This window comes from Pinus tabuliformis, chromosome 7, assembly GCF_031772625.1.
Source record: "Pinus tabuliformis cultivar Carrire ecotype Pingquan chromosome 7, CPIR1, whole genome shotgun sequence".
NCBI lineage: Eukaryota > Viridiplantae > Streptophyta > Pinopsida > Pinales > Pinaceae > Pinus > Pinus tabuliformis.
In genome coordinates, this window is record NC_142293.1 from 1466456220 (window position 1) to 1466470468 (window position 14249).

The 14249-nt window shown below is 39.3% G+C and overlaps 1 protein-coding gene across 1 annotated transcript; it reads right to left on the reverse strand.

Moving 5' to 3' along the window:
* Positions 1–12121: 12121 nt before the first annotated feature.
* On the reverse strand, positions 12122–13363 carry LOC149253320 (F-box protein At5g49610-like). Its single transcript, XM_089454438.1, has one exon. The coding sequence runs from the start codon at positions 13361–13363 to the stop codon at positions 12122–12124; it is 1242 nt and encodes a 413-aa protein (XP_089310564.1).
* Positions 13364–14249: the final 886 nt, after the last annotated feature.

The window sequence follows — 14249 nt, forward strand, 5'->3', positions numbered from 1 at the left end:
TGTTGGTCACGATCTATGGAAAGAAAAACACTTGACATTTTATCTGTTTTTTTTTACTGGTTACCTTTTAAGAGTTAACAATTTCTTCCCTTCATATTCATCCTTTCTTAAAGTCCTTCTAAGTATAAAATTAATTCTATTAAACTATGTCCTTGCATAAGCTATGCATAGAAATCGTACAACTCATACTTTCAATTTTAATATGAGCAATTAATATTATGATGGTATGGAAGAAGAGACCTATTGGCATGCCATGAAACATAGGATTCAATTTTCCTTATTTGCATTTATATTTATAAAACATGTCGACCACACCACAAAAACCCATCATCCACCCTTTACAATATTTCATAATTTTTTGTTCCAATATAACCTTACAGGGTTTCTCATCTCTGTAATGCTACTGTAGTTTAGAATTGAGAATTTCAATCTAAAGTGCAAGTATTAAATCCAACCTTTCTCATTCATCAAGCTCGACTAACATTTGGTTTATCATGTGTAATGTGTTGTACATCAATTTTTAGACTATCATGTCATTAATTTTTAACTATCATGTGTAATGTGTCTTATGTCAATTTTTAAACCAGGATAAATAATGAAATTTTGTTCCATCACTGCATGAAGCACACAATTGCAACTCATGGTAAGCACACAATGTTTCATACCTACATGCAAGTACATGAATGCATTTGGTCATTATCAAAACACTCATCATATGCAAAACAAGGAAAGATAACCATACAATATTCAAAGACTAATGAAATCAACAAAAAATATTCATATTCTTGTGGGATGCAAAACAAATAAAAAAAATTACTATCTCGATCTGAATATCACTGAAATTTAGAAGAAGAGTTGAATAGTCGATTTTCCTGAACTATTCGCCCTTCCAAAACTTTCGAGTGTGGGGTTCAAACCCATGCACAATTATGTGCAGATGATATTAACTCTGCTCTCTTAACCACTCAGCAATTGAACTCAATTAAGTAGGAAACCCTAAGAGCTCTTGGATCTTTATAATCAAGAGATCTTTTCACATACAAGGTAACGTGCCCAGTAACTTCATTATTTCCTAAGAGAATCATTGTGAACATAGGCATCTGCTCCACCAAGCGTCCTTTGAATGGTGAGGCTCCACACGTCTCTTTGCCCTACTCACTGGGGAGCCAGATATTCTATAACACACATCTCTGCTCTTTCGAGCTAGAAATTTCTACAACGGTGGCCTCAGGAACGTTTCTTGGCCTCCCTTACTAAACGACCGCAACATTGATCCAGATTTAAAAGGGAACACAATAAAATACAGAGATAACCATAAAGACAGATATGTAGTGGAAATAATACTTCATTTCATTATTGTAAAATATTTAAATATGCTTACAAACAGAAATGGAAATAAACCAGCTAGGGCGATGGTAGCTTATCTCTGAGAAGAGATGTGGCAGCTACATGCCTCTGAACTGTGTTACAATGAGGCTCGAAGTCCTATTTATCATTGAGAAACAATGGAAAACCCTTAACATCCCAAAACCTAACCCTAGAAGATGAAACACCAAATTGTGGGCCCCATTTTGGGTAAGTTGGTACATCAACTTCCCGGGGTTGTAACTTTGGCACCCGATCTTCGTTTGACGCGTAAAATAGCTCATTAGAAAGATCTATCGAAGAACTAAAACTTTGGGAAGAGAAACATAAGTGCATGGACCCATGTTGCTCTGATATTTCCCAAAAAACGTCATTTAGGGCCTCAAAACGGCTCTGGAAGTTCAGGACCCGAAAACTGCTAAAAATAGTAAATTGTGCTACAATTACGGAAATTGAAAATATGAAAGAGATAGTTGTGGGGGTCCAAGTGGGATAGGTGGGTGGCCACCAACATCCACCTGGATCATTCCTCCCCCCTTAGGAAGCAATGGTCCCCATTGCGTTGAGTTCCTCCATCTGCTGAGCTTGGTCCCTGGTGAGCTGTTCTGCAATCTCTGATGTGTCCAGTAATGGTGGGAAGCATGGTCGAGCGTGGTACACATTGAACACTTGGTGTAGGCGAAAGAATGAAGGAATGTTGTGCTCCAAAGCCTTGGTAATGGTGTAAGGACCATGTCAGTGTGGTCGGAGCTTCTGATGGGCTCTTGTAAGGCGTTCTTTCTGCAGATGCAACCAGACTTTGCTACCCACCTAAAGCTTGTATGGTACCCCTGTGGGTGAGGAGAAGTTTTTCTTGTGTTCTTCCATGATTGTATCCCTTTGTTTCTTCTACTGCATGGAGGAACCCTTCACGGGGGCCATGGATGTGGTGACGATCTTCCCCTTACTTTGGGAGTGAACCAGACAGAAAATGAATTTCCTAGTCTGGGAGATGAGCTTGCTGCCTTTCTTAGTAGAGATCAAAGAGGTGGCGGTAGGTGGGGTCACCTCCGGTATCCTGTATAATGAATTATCCAAAGAAATAATGACAGCACAAGGCCTTGAATCATAGACAACATGTCGACTCCACAAGTATGGCTGGCCTAATAGTACATCACAAACATCCAGAGGTGTAACATCACACAATACCTCGTCTGTGAAGGGCTTGATGTAGTAGGGAAGGCGACACTACTGGCAAACTTTGAGATCTCGTCCTTCATGAAGCCACGCGATACTGTATGACTATGGGTGTGGTGTAGTCGGTAGGCCTAACCGCTTTACGACCTCTGCTAAACTGAGGTTCAGGCACATCATACCTGTCATAGGGCTCTTCTAGAAATTCCTTGACTTTCATTACTTCCGTCTCTGCCTTGATGAGCTTAATATCCATGACCTCATGTGTGGCCACAAGCTACTTATTTTCTTGCTCATAATATGAGATGATGTATTTTTCCCTTTACAGGTTGATCTGGAGCTCCCTAATGAGTGCATCCTTTTATTTGGTGATAATTCTTGTGCTGTCACTGTCATCATGTTCAGCTAGTTCAACCAAGTCAAAATCCTCTTATATCTCATGGAGGTCCTCCTCCTGCTGTTGGATATCTACCTCTATCATCTTTTCTTTACCTTTATGTACCTGCATTGTTGATGAAGAAGGGAAGACCCCTCCCTCAATTTGTGGGGAAAAAACCTGCTTGTGACCTCTCCGATAAGTATGTGCTAATGTGCTCACATGTGTGCTCTTAGGCCTGTTGACTTGAGATCTGCTAGGTGACCATGCATGATCATGAAATGGTGATCATGGTGGTGATATCGAGGGTGGTTGATCAGATGGAGGAATAAAAGTAGTGGGATGAGATGGAGGAGGTATGGCTTCAGCATGATGATCAGTGGGATGAGATGGAGGAGGTATGGCTTCAGCATGATGATCAGTGGGATGAGATGAAGAAGGCATACCTTCAGTGGGATTTTTTTAGTGCATTTGTTCCATAGGTAGGAAAAATGAGTTGAGAGGGATAACATATAGAGAACACTGAGAGGATTTATGCATTATATTATCCTTCAAGCCATAGGCCATACTTGTTTATAGTCACATCCATTTTCTACTTCGAGAAAGAGAGTAGGGTGACTTTACTTTTGAAGAAGTTTTTCCTTAAAGGGTTTCCTAGAGTATATCTTGTGTGAGGTCATGGTTTGTGAGATTTTATTTTGCAGTTTTAAATTTTCTCCGAAATTTTGATTTGAATACAAACACAATTAACAATAATCGACGGATCCATAAATCTAAAGAGAAATAAAACCCTAATAGTGTATATTTCATAATTTTAAATATAGTTTTATCATATCTAGTGTAATGTCCACGAAATCTTATAAAAGATATTGGTATCAAAGTAGGATTATTTGGGTACATTTTGGAGATTTGCATGGGATATATATTAGCTAAGCCAAAACTTATAAAACCCTATTCCTAACTAACAAGTCTATGAATAACCCTCTTGATCTAATAGAGGAGATGATTTCATAGAAGGAAGCACAAGATGTGAATATAAACTGTAATGAAAATCTCATCATATCAGTCGTAATAAACACACTTTCGATATTCAAAAAATATGGGGGTTCTAATGAGGAATACATATGAGAGGGGATATCAGGAGGTCGAGAAGGAATAGAGAACCTACCAAATAAAGGACTCATAAAAAATAAACATAGTTTAAGCGTCTTGAATTATTCACAGTCCTTCTTTAAAATTGAAGCGAAGGTTGATATGAAGTCGTACCAAAGTGAGATCGATGCTTTGAAGCTAAATCACAAGTTGCAACAACTAAAAGTATATTTTAGTGTACATCATATTGAGGAAGAATAAAATATTTCATCTTTCCAACTAAAATTAGAGGAGCATGCCTTGTCTTGGTGGGAAATCAATAAAGAGACCTTGAGTTTAGAGGGAGATCCTCTAGTGACTAAGTGAGGTGACTTTGAAACCTTCATAAAGTCACAATTTTACACTATTATGTATCTAGATGACTAATGGATTAAATGGCACTAATTTAGGCAAAGGCAAGGATAGAGTATACATGAATACTCCAAGGAGTTCAAAAATATGGTCATAGTGCTAGATATCTCCACAAGGAAGCCATATTTACTAATCAAGCATTTTGGGCCTTTACAAAGCCATATGCAAAAGCAAGTGATGTTATTTAATCCCATATTGGTGGATGAGGCTTGTGTACATGCATAATATTCAAAGAACATAGGCCTCAAGAAAGGGAAATCAAGAGAATCAAGATACAAGGGGAACAATATCCTTCTAAGGAGGGGAAGAAGAAATGGAAATGGGGAAAATATAAAAGGACGGTAGCCAAAATACACAAGCGCAAAGATCATAACAACCATTGTAACTACTGTAACATTCATGACCATATAGATTAGTGTTTGAAGTTACATCCAAAGCTTAACTCAAAGAACAAAAAGAGAGACAATAAGGAGAAGAATCCCATGGACATTAATTTGAGAAAGAACTAAAAGTTTCTCATACGTGGATGAGAAGATAGACTATACAACAGTGAAAAAGGAGATGAGTTTGAGTAGCCTTCAACAATAGGAAGAGAATGAAATGACAAAACTTGTATAGATAAATATACAGGTCATAGATACAAAGGTTGATGTTCTGCTTAACTAAAGGTCACAATGAATCTCATTAAAATTGAGTTGGAAAACAAATTGGGGTTGGAATTCCATGATCATCCTAGCATATATCCATTGTGATGGGTAAATAAGGATGTAGAGTTCAAGATAAAAAAACAGTGAAAAATTAGATTTTTCATCAGTGTAATTTTTTTTTGATGAAGTAGGACTACATGTAGCTCCCATTGATGTATGTGGATTCATGTTAAGAAGTCACTAGTCACCACATGTGCATACAAGATGAAATATTCATGTGGAGATCCAACTAGTACCATCTCATCAAGGATGGAAAATTGTTCACCATGCAGTGGGAGTATTGAGTAGGTTTATGTCAAAACTAGGGAAGGAGCACTGGACAACAGTGAAGCAAGTTTTCAGGTATTTACACAGAACTAGCGATTATGGTTTGTGCTACCAAGGAAGACCAGGATTGGACACAGTGTTGGATATTCATGGCTTTGTTGATGCAGATTGGGCTGGAGATCTGGATAAGAGAAGATCTAAAAGTGGGTATGCGTTTAACCTTTTTGGAGGTGCAGTCAATTGGATGAGTAAGAAACAATCTGTAGTGGCACTATCAGCTACAAAGGTAGAATACATGGCAGCTACTCATGCAAGCAAGGAAGCTGTTTGGTTGCAGAGATTGTGTTCAAGTATGGGGTTAGTACAGGGAGCTATAAGGGTATACTGTGATAGCCAATGTGCAATTTTCTTGGCAAAGAACCCTGCTTATCATTCAAAGACAAAGCACATTGATGTTCAGTATCACTTTGTGAGGGATATGATAGAAGACAAAAAGGTGTTGTTGGTAAAGGTGGACACTTTGAAGAATACTGCAGATGCATTGACAAAATCTGTGAGATCTGAGAAGTTCTCTTGGTGTAGAGAAACAATGGGCATTTTACGGCTGGATAAATGACTAAGCTCTCCTGTGGCCCCTTGTGGAAAGAAAACAACAAGTGGGAGAATGTTGGGTTGTGTTATATTCTTTCCATGACTAGCCTATGTAGTGAACTGGGGGGTTATAGGGGGGGTGGAGCCCCCCCTTCGTTGCGCCGATTGCGCAATGGGGGGTTTGAGGGGGGCAAGTAGCCCCCCTTTATAGGGTTCGGGGTAGCGCCCCGGGAATTTTTTTTTTGGACCCTATATTAGGTTGGGCGCACCTACCTATGTTTTTTTTTCGGTCCATGGTTTTGGACCCAATGGTTTTTGGTCCATGGTTTTGGACACGATGGTTTTCAGTCCATGGTATTGGATGCTTCAACATGTATAAATATGTATTGTAACATTGAAAGGAACATAATGAAAAATCAAGCTGGTAGTCCCGATTTTGGGATCCAGGGGAAAACATCTGTGTATATGTGTTATGATTTCGCATTGTTTATTTTCTATGTTTTAGAATTCGTATGCAAAGAATTTCTATACGGGGTTAAAACCTACAATACGTACTCTTCGAAGTGAACCTTGGTGTAAGCACAACACTTGCATGCTAACTAGTTTCACCTTCTCTAGTGGATTGGTTTTGGGTTAGCCCTTGTCGGCTCAATCAAGTAGAGTAAGGTGAGGGGGGAAACCTTAACAAGCACGTCTGAGATACAATAAACTACTTCTCTACTGGAACAACCTCTTCTTCTCTCAATAAGTTGGGATCCCTCTTCTGCCTCTGAAATGAATAAGTGCTATGCACAATGAAAATGAATAACGAAAAAAATGAAAAGTCAAAAAGAAGTCAAAAGTCAAAATGAATAATGAAAAAGAAGAGAAAGGCTTCTTGCGTAGGGAGGTGATGCAAGTATCTTCGTCGAGGTACTAACCAGGCTTGCTGGTAGTGGAGCCATGCTTGTGTTCCTATGTGACTCCACTGGGGTACTGTCCAGTCTTGTTGGCAGTGGAGCAACACGAGAGATGAAAGTAAGACTATGATGACTATACTGCTTGTGCACCTATATACCCCTCAACCCCAATCAAAACAACTGTGTTTCCTTGGCTTGGAATGTGTGTTAATCGACCAAGAGGCTGACAGATGTTACATCTTACATCAAGTTAGTGTGAGGACAAGATGAGCTAAGAATTGAACAATACTTCTGAAGGTGTTAGACTTGCTTTTCACGAACAAGGTCCATTTAGAGAGCTGGAGTTCTACCAGTGTGTCATCAAGTGTTATAGTGGATACAACCACCCTCCAAAATTTTGCCTTAGCTTGTTTTGGAGCCTCTCTACCAACCTTCACAGCAAATTACCTTTCTTCGTCAAGTCCTCAAGCTTCAGTGTCTTTCTTGCTCAAAGGCAACCTGTCGATCACAGTTGATCCACTTCCCTCACAGGCTGCTCATCCGGACTTGGTCCAGTTGCAGGCTTAGCAAATTCCCAGTGGAATTTGTGCATTTCTGGAGGGAAACCAGCCTTCCCTGAGGGAATTGCGCAATTCCCTCTGACAGCCTGTTGGGCTCTAGGATTGTGCAATCCTACTAGCCAACCTTGCCAACAAGATTTACATAGTTTTTCCCATTAATAGGCAGTTCAGCCCAGGATTTGCACAATCCCCTTGGGCAGTCAGCCCATCTTATAGTCAGGACTGCACATTTTTCTCCAGCAGTTAAGTGGTCTCTTACATGTGTAGCTGAGTTGAGTGGTTCCCTCTGGGACTGAGCAAAACAGACTTGCATGCATGGGTTGTTTCTCCCAAGGCAACATGCAAAGGCATCCCTTGTTTTAGGTATCTATGTTTAACAATTGGAGGTTACATGCAAGGAACAATTTAGAAACCTCCCTCCAAGTGTCGCTTCCCCTAGATTTGTGGCATGCACATCACAACCTCAATGTTATCAAAGCTCATCAATCAGATGCTACAGATCTCATTCCTCACATAAACCTTGTAGCTCCGACATCCCAAATCACATCTAGGAGCAGACAACACATTCATCTCAGCTGTTTTGGGGTAAGCTCGCTTCCCATCCCCTGTGCCACATTTCTATCGCTTTTTGTGCATTCTCTTGTGTGAATGCTGTTTGCTTGATTTATTTGAACACTTTTTGTCGTTTACATGTATTCTAGCTTGTCCTAGCTCTGTTTCAATTTTCATTTCTATCTCATTGCTGTTGCATGGATGAAACTGTTTTGCATAGACGTTCGCCCAACTAGTGAACTGCCTCACCCACATGCATGTTGATCTGTTTGCTAAATATTTCATTCATGTTTTGCATGCATTTTTTTATCACTTCTACTATCACTTAGTCTCGCAATGCATTTCATCGACTTACTTTCTTTTAGTTGCCCCTCGGCGAGTCGGGCCAACCTTGGTCTGGTCTTTGCCTTCACTAAGGCTGCATTCCACAATTTGGAGAAGGAAGGCTCACCTTCCTCTCCAGATTTGCACATTCTGGCCCAGCACTTGCCTCCTAGACTGAATTGCGCATTTCTAGAGGTCAGTGGTTGCTTGGACCAAAAATTTGTGCAAATCTGTTCCTGGGCTAGCAGTCTTTCCCAACTGGAATCATAAATTTGCACGATCCTAGTAGCTAACTGCCTAACTGGATTGTGCATTTTGCAGTTCCAACAGCCAGTTAGTCTCCCAGCATCTCGGACTTTGCCTTGTGCAGTCTTGGCAGTCGGTCTTCCGACCTCCCGACCGAAATTGTACAACCTTCAGGATCATTCACCCAGGTATGTTGCAAGTCAGTTATCATGTTCATTTTGGTTTTCGACTGACAGATTACTTGTTATGAGTGTTTCCATGTCTCCAGGTATCATAGGTGTTCATCTGCCTCTCAGCAGTACAGGTACAATGGCTTCCAAGAGAGTAGAGACAAAGACACCGTTTAGAGCACGCTTGGGGATGGAGTCGATCAAGTGTCCACGGGATTACCTACTCATGAAGACATCAGGTTTTTCATGGAAAAAGACATCAAGCAGCAGGATCATAGTGAGCAGCATCATGAACAATAGCTGAAGGCATCATACCGAATGCAGTGAACACAACGAACACAACAAATGAAGTGAATGCAAGAGGAAGGTTGTTAACAACATAGAGGCGGAGAAAAGTTACAAGATCAAGCAGATCCACTAATAATTAAAGCAACTTTGGAGACTTAGGCTATGAAGTGACAGCGCGACATGAAGATCACGCGAAGGGAGAAGATGGAAAAAGGAAGGAGCTGCATGTATTGAAGTAGCAACTCAGGAAGAACCTGAAGCTACATAGATAGTCCAATGAGTTGCAGCAGGAACAAGAACAACAATGGGCGCAACATGCACTCACGAATGAAACTGTGCCAATACAAGTTAAGTATCCATCCCAACAGCTGACATAGAGCAAACATGATGTGCAATGTTGCTGATCGCATGCAAAGGATCCAGCAACATGCATGTTGTTGAGCGCACGCATGCAATCCAACCCATTCAACGCACTCACCAAGGTGAAGACAAGAAGTAAGTCCAATTGGCGCTGAACATGCGCTTCGGCAAGTTGATGCGCATGACCACCAACACACACTTGAAGACAAACACAGACACTATGCATCAGTGTGTTGCCGGTTCAACTGTACCCGAGAAGACCATGCGCATGTTAGCAAACGATTTGGGTGAAGGGGGCGAACCATTGCACTGGTTGCAACAGAGGTAAGAGTTCACTTCAACAAGATGTCACCGTGAGGTGCATGCACACCATCATAGATGACCAAGCTTGGAATCAGCTCACCAACTTCACCATCAGAAGCATGTCAAAGAGTTGGTCTCACCACAATGGACCGAGTGTTAGTGATGTCTTGCAAGGCTTGCTCAAGCCAAGTTGTCTCACATGAGTACATGTGCATTGTAATGTTGAGTCATGTCAAGTGAAAGTCGAGTGTCAACAGTTGGATGTAACAATCATAGAGTAGGTGAAGAGTCATGAGGGTAGTTGAACTATCACAAAGGGGAATGTCAAGGGTCACCCCACCCTTTGCTATAAATAGTCCCTCATAAATCATTGTATAGGCTTTTGGTCAGCCAAGCTTCTACTAAGACTATCTTGAAGAAGGCTTGGACAATATTGTAACACGCCTTGGCTTCTCCAGTGCACGGAGCTAGTACATCTCTTTGGAGGAGCAAGCGGATGTGGCTGTAACGTTCCACTGACAGGGATAACAAGTTTACATGGTGTATTGTATGATTGTGACTTACACTTATTTATATAATAAAAGCCAACACATTTTCATGCACATGTTGTTATTGTAGTTGGACTTCTTCGGTTGCCTTAATTATATATGTTGTTTAACTTACGTACTTGTATATGAATTGATTTGTATGCAATTATATGAATCTTGTTGTTAATGTGTTTCATATATTATTAATGTTGTCACTGTCTGTGTTGACTACTCTGGTGGACATCAGACAAACTTGTTTCTGAACCTTGTTATATCAACTATCACACTCGTCTCGAACTGATCCATGAGTTTTGTTTGTGTTATCTTACCTTGTATGTTGTGACTGTTGCATCCATGTCGACCACTCTGTTAGAAGCTGTGCATGTCTTTTGTGTTGTGTGTTCCTAGCCAAGTTGGGACTGATCCCTTTAAACCTAGAACTCATCTTCACCTTCCTCTCCCCTGAAGTGTTGGAACCTCTTTTACTCATTCCTTGACTCACTGCATTAGTCACACCCTTGCTATTGATAGAGTTATCTTACTTGCCTCTATGCAACATCGCGATCAAGGCATTACCTTACAACCCATTGCTGGACTCCTACACTAAACGGTCTGAGGTCTAATTGGGACTTCTTACCTGGGAGATCCCCTTGAAATGTTGGTAGGTCTAGCATCATCAACACTATGTTAAGACTCCAGAGGAGGAATCTATTTATAGTCTAGTAAGAAAAGGAAACCCTTTATCTATCCTAAGCCTATATAGAGTCAAGGATGCAAAGGAATCGAGATACCAAGATCCCTAATGATATGTGCTAGAGGCAGGACAGACCTTTTGTAAAAATTCGATTCCCATGACACTCTCCATCCCCAGATTCCTTACCAAACCCCGTTAATACTAACAAAACACAATATAGGAAGAAGCCATCATAGGTTGCAAAGGCGTTGGGCCAAAGTCCCAAATGCCAATAGATACATTGAACCCCTTTTTGTAGCATTACCTCATAACAAAACCAGAATAGAAATTTAACTTTCCTGCAGATTAAGATGATTTCCGTTCACATGCTCTCATGCATGGTAGAGGTGTGCCACCCCACCTCTGCGTTAATTATCATTGGAGTCAGTGGGGTGTCAACGCCGTCCATGATACTCTCTTGTCATCGCTCATTATTGAGAATAACAAAATAAATTTAATATGAATTATAAATAAAATAATTTTTTTAAATATCAAACATATAATATAAAAAAACCAATTACAAATAAAAAATTTATTATAATTAAAATTTTTAATGGTATATAATTCAATAGGACTAAAATTCATAAACGATTTTCATAATCAGCAAACACTTGCTATAAAATAAAACATTTCAATATATGTCTTTTAATATGAGAAAGGTATGTAATTTCATCCATATTAATTATGAATCTATTGTGCAATTAGAAAATTAAAATCCCTAAAATATAAAATTATAGAATTTAATAACAACAACAACAACCACAACAACAACTTTTTACATTATATTGTTTTCTCAACCAAACCTATAATCCTTAACCAATTCCATGTTCTTTCTTCTATCCCATGTAATTGAATTACATTACAAAGTGTTAGAATAAAATTTCATTCCATTTTCTCTTTCAATACCCCACCAAACCAATTTTACATATACCTATATGGAAGAGTATCCAGTGAGACTAAGGGTGCTGCACCGGAAGATAAAAGTAAGAGATATGATATTAAAAATCGTTTGCAACAACTACACATTCTTATTCTTTAAACTAAAGAGAAATTGGAGAATCTATCATTTAATGCTGACATTCAAGAGCCTTAATACAACATGATGAAAACCAGCCGATTTATAGAGAGAGAAATTGGAGAATTCTGGCATCTAAGAACCGATGGGAACCGGCCAAATTTATAAACAACTTGATACAAAATTAACAGATCCGGCAAAATTTTGAAACGACGTAAATAACTGAAGCCTGAATGCCTCTGCTTCATTAGCAATTAAATTATCTAAATTCAAGGCCAAGAAACATTGTTGGATTCGAAGGCTGACGCAAAAACTCTGAGGAAAAATGTGAAGCGTGAAAGGCAATGTGACGCGCCTTATTAATCTTCGCTTTGGATTGCAGATTGTTATTTTCATATCCCAATCAAACATCACCGTCCATCCGCTGCTATTTGCTCCTACGCTATAAATGTTAGGGACTTCTGGTCTCCAGATCGGATTCGGTTCACACCATTCCGGAGCACCTGGCCCTTCCTTCAATTTCCACATTCGAGTCCAGAGACAAGAATTACTATAAACTATTAACACCACTCGCCCATCACTTCCACCTAGATCCAACCGTCTTGGCAGTGAATCACATTGGCAAAACTGAGGCAATCCAATTTCTGCCCAACGCCTCTCTGCAATACTGAATGCTATCATGCGACCGATGCCATGCCTAGTAGTAATCCAATAAACCTTTCCTTTAGAACAGATACCCTTTCCACTAGGGCAAATGCGCAGCGGGACTTTCATGGCAACCATAGTCCATGCGTTGGATTCTGAGTCATAAATCTGCATCACCATATTATTGTCAGCTGCTTGTCCCCATCTATAATTGTTGTCACCTAGCAGAACAGTGCATCGCCTCCTAGTTGCATCAAAATCCATCGCAATGAAGCTCCACCAGATGAGAGGGCTAGGATTAGGCAGACGTCTAGAGGACCCAGTAGCAATATTGCCTATGGAAAGACCCAATCTATCTCCCCTTCTATGAGAACAGTAGATATTCCTGCAGGCATCCACAATGACGACATCAGAAGGCAAAGGACCTTTGTAAATGTTCATGTCTGAACTATCGCCTCCTAGGTATTCTATAACCCAAGTTTCCGCAATACGTTCCCTGGTCCAGTCAAGCTGAACCAAAAATCCTGGGAAGGAGTGCACTGAAAAATTTGAATAAATTCTTTGCAGGGCATCGGAAGATAGCAATTGTTTCCATTGCCTGGAAAGAGTTCTCATTTTGGCAAGAAGACGCATGGGCAACATGTAAAAAATCTTGAGCAGCAAATCCTGTGGGAGGGCTTGCCAAATTTTCGCTTCCATGAGGATGTCTGTCCCTGACTCCCACTGTTCCGGAAGGGATCGCCAAATCTCTGGCTCCATTCCCACGTCCGTGGTCTTTTCACTCTCTCATCGCAGAGATATATCGAATCGTTTCTTTATTTTAATCTACATATGTTAAATTTTCATCTCAAAATTGTTGATAAACGGTAACAAGATTTGTGTCTTAACGGGCTAGCACTTCGTAATGTGATGGATCACTCTGGTGTCTAATCTACATATGTTAAATTTTCATCTCAAAATTGTTGATAAACGGTAACAAGATTTGTGTCTTAACGGGCTAGCACTTCGTAATGTGATGGATCACTCTGGTGTCTAGTGAGATGGTGGGGTAACCAGAGTGAGCAAGGGTAAACTACCAATTTAATTATCTTGATAGGTGTCTCTGTGGAATATTAGCACGTGGGTGGGTTTTGTTTTTTGTTGTTTCCTTAAAATTTAAATACTTATTTATAACTATAAAATTAAAGATAATTTTAAACTACTGATTTAATTATCTTGATAGGTGTCTCTATGAAATATTAGAAGGTGGTTGAGTTTTGTTTTTTTGTTTTTTCTTTAAAATTTAAATACTTATTTATAACTATAAAATTAAAAATAATAATAGATGATTATATTGATGTTGACTACTTGTTAATATGGTTATGAAATAATAAATGATAATGATCATTTGTTAATGTAGTTATGTTAGTTTGAATTATACCACTAAGTTTACATATTACATATTATAGTCTTTTTTTCTAATTTTTAAGATTTATGTATTGTTTATAAAATCTATGATTATATTGATGTTGACTACTTGTTAATATGGTTATGAAATAATAAATGATAATGATCATTTGTTAATGTAGTTATGTTAGTTTCAATTATACCACTAAGTTTACATATTACATATTATAGTCTTTTTTTCTCATTTTTAAGATTTATG

Coding starts and splice junctions, on each gene's coding strand:
- LOC149253320 (XM_089454438.1), bottom strand. CDS start 13,363: ATGGAGCCAGAGATTTGGCGATCCCTTCCGGAACAGTGGGAGTCAGGG.